The sequence below is a fragment of the Limulus polyphemus genome, unplaced genomic scaffold (genome assembly GCF_000517525.1).
Source record: "Limulus polyphemus unplaced genomic scaffold, Limulus_polyphemus-2.1.2 Scaffold2378, whole genome shotgun sequence".
In the NCBI taxonomy this organism is placed as follows: domain Eukaryota; kingdom Metazoa; phylum Arthropoda; class Merostomata; order Xiphosura; family Limulidae; genus Limulus; species Limulus polyphemus.
Genome location: NW_013667988.1, coordinates 134746 through 141755, shown reverse-complemented (window position 1 = coordinate 141755; position 7010 = coordinate 134746). Strand labels below are relative to the sequence as shown.

Genomic DNA, 7010 nt, shown 5'->3' with positions numbered 1-7010 from the left:
AACGTTACGTAAGTTTTAAATTTTACTTTACGGTACGGTTTCCCTTTAACCCTAAACGTTAAAAGTAAAAATTAAAGTTTAAAAAAGTTTTTTAAACTTAATTTCATTACTGATAAAAAAACCTTTACTCAACACACCTCCAAAGTTTTTTGCAAACTGCCGAGTCTGATCATCAAAACTAAACAAACAAGTGTAAGAAGGTGGTACATTGCACTTTGGTTATAAAGATGTCCATTAAATGCATACCACATAAGCTAAAAACCCCCTTAAATTTATGACAATATGGCAAGATCCTCTTTGGTGGGTTTGACAGATTTATTTATCTCGGCAAATCAATAACAAAGGAGGTTCAAATTTTGTATTCTTATTGGCTAGTACCTATAGTTTGTGTTTCTAATTGGTTGAACACTGAAAGACATATAAGGGAAAAGAGAAAATTTTATAATGAAAATTCAAAGGAGAGCTATATTCTGTGACACAGACATGAATATTAGGGATTTATTTAAATATTTCCATTTGAAGTTAAGAAATTAAAACTTGGTTTACATTCAGAGTTTTATATTATTTATGTTTTAATGTGAAATATATTAAAACATATAGATAATAAAGCTGTTTCATTACATTTTGAATGTAACTGTATAAATGGTCATGACATGCATACTAAGCTGAGTGCATAGTGTTAAATAAACTTCAAATTAATCCAGCATATGAAGGTTGTCATCTTTATTAACCTAAATTAAAGAAGGTAAAATGAACATTCAAATTGCGTAGATTTGCCTATGTAATACTGAAAGCCTTTTCTTGTTAAGTTGCTTTCATATTGTCAACAAGCATATGAATTCAAATTCTAAATGTTCTTGACACAATGCAAGTTTATTGGCAATATATCAAAATATACATAAACCTTTCTTTTCCACAATAAGCCAGATTTTCTGATTTGACAGTCATGCTTTTATCTTCACTCACTGTGAATTTTGAAGTCAATGCTGATTACTGTCGCTAATGTTTCTTCCAATATAGGATCTTTCACAACTTTGTTGGATGCTTTGCTTTTAATAAGTAGAGACAGACTACTAGAATGAGATCCCTTGGCTATATTGTGGGCCCTTATGATGATCATCATATTCAGGCCATCATTTCCACACACACACACACACACACACACACACATTCACCTAGAAAACATTCTCCCTTTTCTTGTAATGTGGATGATTTAAAAAAACAAGACAAAAAAATATTTTGCTTAGGCCTATTCATCTTCATTTAGAGCAGGATTTGTCAGCTAGCCCTAATTCTGTTGATTTGATAAATTTGTTTGGGTATGTTTTGTTTTAAGTCTTGAACTATTTCTGTTGCCTGAGGTTAGATTAGGCTAATGTCATGTTGGATGACTTAGATATTGAATCTTTATATCTTCTCCTATTTTTTTCTGGTTTTGTTTCAGGTTGTTGCTGATGTTTATAGGAAAAAGCAAAATATTAATATCATTTTATAGGGGTTGTCTTCCTCTATTCATCTTGGTTCTCAAGCTTTTCATTCTCAGATAATTTTTCTTAAGGGTTATCTTCTATTTTTACCCATTTTCATGTTTTACTCTGCACACAATGAATTTAACTCATTTTGAGACTTTCTTCTTCAGAGTAATTATTAGCTTCAGCTACTCCAGTTCTTGGGGTTCTTTTAGTCAGGAATAAGTTTTTAACTTGCAGCCTTCCTTTGTTGTAGTTGTCATAGATGTACTTTCTCTCTTGCTACATCACTGTTATATCCCTCTCACACGTTTGTCTGTTGTGCTTTGTTACAAGGTACTATGTCTCTCTCCAGCTTACTTTGAAAGTGATTCTTCCCTGCATCATTTGACTTTGCAGGATTTTCATTCACGCTAGTCTCTCATTCAGAAGATGCATGTTAGCAGAGGCTGATTAGGGTTTTATCATATTAACTCTTGTACTAAAGGCTTGGTCGATTTGAATGAGTTTGTGATCTTTAGATTAAGCTTTCAGTAAACATTACAAGGCTTTTGTATACAAGAAATAAGATTTTTTAATTAAGTAGTTTTACTAAAAATATCAATATCGGTGAACACCAGTAAAGGATACAAACAGAATGATGAATACCAGTAATGGATACAAACAGAATGATGAATACCAGTAATGGATACAAACAGAATGATGAATACCAGTAATGGATACAAACAGAACAATAAACATCAGTAAAGGATACAAACAGAATAATTAACACCAGTTAAGGATACAAACAGAATGATAAACACCAGTTAAGGTCAAGGATAATAACCCAAATCACTTTGCACTCAAAGCAGTCAACACTTTGTTCCATATCTTCATGGTTGAACACCAGTAAAGGATACAAACAGAATAATGGATACAAACAGAATGATGAACACCGGTAAAGGATAAAAACAGAATGATGAACACCGGTAAAGGAAACAAACAGAATGATGAACACCGGTAAAGGATACAAACAGAATGGTGAACACCGGTAAAGGATACAAACAGAATGGTGAACACCGGTAAAGGATACAAACAGAATGGTGAACACCAGTAATGGATACAAAGAGAATGATGAATACCAGTAATGGATACAAACAGAATGATGAATACCAGTAATGGATACAAACAGAAACCGGTGTTCATCATTCTGTTTTTATCCTTTACTGGTGTTCATCTTACACTATCCTATAGTTGTTGAGCCTATTCTTGGATCTGTCGAGGTGTTTTTCAATTCTCACTGGGTGCTGGTCTTGAGACTTTGGCGGGGCTTAGCCACAGAAGCATATTTAGTCTTTGATTATTACTGATCTCCTCCTCAGAGAGCCTTCCACTACAAGTGGATATTTTACACCATGACCCTGCCTATTTGTTATAACACAACTTGCAATCACACTTGAGAATGTGCAGGGCTTCATTTTGGTTCAGTATTCTTGAGGCTTGTGTGCTCCACTTGATTATCCCGCGAACACAATCCATGACCTGTACTCTGGTTCTGGATTCGACTCAAACTCTGCTTGGCCACTAAAGGTTGTTACCTTCCATAGGTTTTGGGGAACTTGTGTTCCTTATTACCATCTTCAGTTCTCTTCTCCATTTCAGTGTGGTTATTTTGGTTTTTAGTATTTTATTGGTACGTCTACCCAATTTCAATTTAGATTTTTAGAATTAAAATTGATTTCAAACAGGAAGTTACCTCTAAAATACATCACCACCCACCTCTCCATACCAGGAAAAACATATTACAATAACAAACAGAGAAATTTGGCTTATATATATATTCTCCTGGTGTATGTGCTATAAATCACGTCGAAGGTAGAGGAGTGGAGAATTCTGGGAAACTTGACATATGTTTTGCATTGCATTAAGGGAATACAGAGTTTGAAGTCGCATGGATATTGACAACATGAAAGCAGCTCAATAAGAAAAGATTTTCAGTATTTCATAGTAATTATTTGAAATTTAGTTTAATTCTAAACACGTAAAAACTAAAAATACTTCAGATTGACCCAGCATGTCATAAATTCATTTTTTGATTAAAATTAACTATTGAATATACCTATGTTTACAAACACAATTAATACCAACTTAAATTTGTGAGTAAGAGTTGTATTTTCAAATTATTAACTAATTCTTGTTGATGTGTTCTTTTTTTAAGATTTTATTTTAACCAGTCACTTGTAAGTGTTGTAAGTGATCAGTGATTTCTGTAATTATTTTATACATTTTTGTTATTCATCATGATTTTATTGGTCAGATGTAGTGCTTTTGATCTAAATATCTTACAGCATTCAAACTTTAGTTTGTAATACATGTATAAAAAAAAAAAGTAATCCACATTATGCCAGACCTTAGAAATGATAGACTGCCCATAATCCTTTTTGTTCTTAAAGTGTTCTTGTGTACGAGAACCAAGCAAATAATATAAAAGATGTTCATTTCTGCTTTACTGTTTCCTTAGTTTGGGAACTTGATGTTCTATTTTGGAATATTTTCAGCCCTCTCTACCTAGACAAAAGAGTTAACATTGAAATAGCTTGTCGAAGAATCTTGTGGGGAAAATTCATTAATGCTGGACAAACGTGTGTTGCACCTGACTACATACTTTGTTCTGAAGAAACTCAAGAAGAATTTATACACATGGCTAGTAAAATTCTTAGTGAGTTTTTTGGGGAAAACCCTCAAAACTCAAGTGATCTTGCCAGGATTGTCAACAAAAAACATTTTCAGTAAGAAAATTCTAACATATTATTGTTAAACATAAAATTTGATCATATGCACATGTAATTAGCACAGTTTAAATATATCTTCTTAACTCTGTATTCAGACTCTTAGTTTCTATCAGTTCCACGATTTTCAGTTCCCAAGTTCACCACTATCTAGCTTCTGTACCTGCACTTTATATCAGTTACTGTCTAACCAACTTAGCAGCTTTCCTTCCTACACTTCTCTCTCACTTGAATTCCTTAGTTTCTATCAGTTCCACGATTTTCAGTTCCCAAGTTCACCACTATCTAGCTTCTGTACCTGCACTTTATATCAGTTACTGTCTAACCAACTTAGCAGCTTTTTTTCCTACACTTCTCTCTCACTTGAATTCTTTATTTTCTGTCAGTTCCACGATTTTCAGTTCCCAAGTTCACCACTATCTAGCTTCTGTACCTGCACTTTATATCAGTTACTGTCTAACCAACTTAGCAGCTTTCCTTCCTACACTTCTCTCTCACTTGAATTCCTTAGTTTCTGTCAGTTTCAAGTAAACCACTAAGCAGCTTTAATATCTAGTTTTCATCAGTTCCATACCTGCTTCAAGTATCTTTTTTTTTTTACACTTCTGTCTCATCTCAATTCCCTACTTTTATTGCCAGTTCCCAACCACCATGAAATTATTTTTTTACTTACTTTTATGTACTGAACTCTTTACACACTTTCAGGTGTCAGCCACCAACATCATAACTTCCTTACTTAGGTTTATGTACTGAACCCTTTACACACTTTCAATTCTCAGCCACCACCATAATGTAACTTCCTTACCTAGGTTTATGTACTGAACCCTTTACACACTTTCAGTTCTCAGCCACCACCATATAGTAACTTCTTTAGTTAGGGTTATGTACTGAACCCTTTACACACTTTCAGTTCTCAGCCACCACCATATAGTAACTTCTTTACTTAGGGTTATGTACTGTATGGTGGTGGCTGAGAACTGAAGGTGTGCAAAGGGATCAGAACATAAACTTAAGTATAGAAGTTACATTATGGTGGTGGCTGAGAACTGAAAGTGTGTAAAGGGTTCAGTACATAACCCTAAGTAAAGAAGTTACATTATGGTGGTGGCCGAGAACTGAAAGTGTGTAAAGTGTTCAGTACATAAACCTAAGTAAAAAAGTTACATTATGGTGGTGGCTGAGAACTGAAAGTGTGTAAAGGGTTCAGTACATAACCCTAAGTAAAGAAGTTACATTATGGTGGTGGCTTAGAACTGAAGGTGTGTAAATGATTGTGTAACTTCTTTACTTAGGGTTATGTACTGAACACTTTACTCACTTTCAGTTCTCAACCACCACCATAATGTAACTTCTATACTTAAGTTTATGTTCTGATCCCTTTGCACACCTTCAGTTCTCAGCCACCACCATAGTGTAACTTCTTTACTTAGGGTTATGTTCTGATCCCTTTGCACACCTTCAGTTCTCAGCCACCACCATAGTGTAACTTCTTTACTTAGGTTTATGTACTGAACACTTTACTCACTTTCATTTCTCAATCATTACCATGTAGGATCTCTATTTCCTATCCTTTTGAATTATTTATGTGCATTATATTCTTATGTAAGCTGACTTTCAAATTCTTCATATTTTTATAAATATTCTTCCATTAAACTATTATGAAACTGAATTTTGCGGCATATAATAATCATTTCCACTTTTAATTCATATCTTATTGATCAATTTAGATAAATTCTAAGCTTTTTCACAGATACTCACGTATGTTTTTTGCTTCTGTATACCAGGCGAATCTGTAATTTGATAACTAACAGTACAGTTGTGGTCGGTGGTGATTTTGTTGAAGAAGAATGCTATATCTCTCCAACAATTTTGAAAGATGTGAAAATTTCTGATCCAGTCATGGAAGAAGAGGTTTGTAGACTAAGAGAATGAGTTTTAATTTAATGAAATTCCTTCTGCTGGTTTAATTCTTTTGTATTCATTTGACAGTTAAGTTACTGTGTTATTTTTATTTTACCCTAAATACTCTTTCTTTAGGAATATTTTGTAAGCATAAAAATGTCAGTCGAGTTAGTAATCTTTAATGAACTGATATCTTTTAAAACTTTATTTCATTTGCTTTCACCTTCAGATTTTTGGTCCTGTCCTTCCAATTGTTCCAGTCAAAGATGTAGATGAAGCAATATCTATTATCAACAGCAAGTAAATAGTTTCTTTCAAAATTTAAACTTATAGTGTGATAGACATTGGATAACAAAACAAAATATGCATGTGTATTGGATGTACAAATATATTAAAGTGATTGCTTGACATTTCTAACCATGATATTTAAAAAAAAAAAACTTGAAGTTAGAAGTTCCAAAGTGTTTATTTTTTTAGTGTTGAATTATAACTGTTTTACAGACTGAAAGGTAAGACTGTGGTGATGATTTTTTTTCTTATGTACAACACAATATTCTGTAAATATTTTTATCATATGATGTTCTGAATAATCATGCCTGTACTTTTTTTAAGTATAATTATAATTTTTTCACAGAGAGAGGCCCCTTTCTCTCTATCTGTTTTCTACCAAAGATGAAGTCATCAAAAAATTCCTTAACAGTACTTCAAGTGGAAGTTTCTGTGTCAATGACACAGTCGTACATCTTTCAGGTATGTTTTGTAAAGTAAGTGGAATATAGCAAGGTGCTATTATTTGTTATAGTAAGTATGATTCACTGATATGTGTGTGTTTTTATATATATATATATATATATATATATATATATATATA

The 7010-nt window shown here is 32.9% G+C and overlaps 1 protein-coding gene across 5 annotated transcripts in view; it reads left to right on the top strand.

Moving 5' to 3' along the window:
- Positions 1-7010, top strand: part of LOC106466772 (aldehyde dehydrogenase, dimeric NADP-preferring-like) — a 28913-nt gene that overhangs the window by 9323 nt on the left and 12580 nt on the right. For all 5 annotated transcript variants that reach the window (XM_013927070.2, XM_013927071.2, XM_022394861.1 and 2 more), the window contains 4 exons: positions 4007-4237; positions 6022-6148; positions 6369-6439; positions 6774-6889. In XM_013927070.2, the coding sequence (XP_013782524.1) occupies positions 4007-4237; positions 6022-6148; positions 6369-6439; positions 6774-6889 (545 nt within the window). The remainder of the gene's footprint in view (positions 1-4006; positions 4238-6021; positions 6149-6368; positions 6440-6773; positions 6890-7010) is intronic.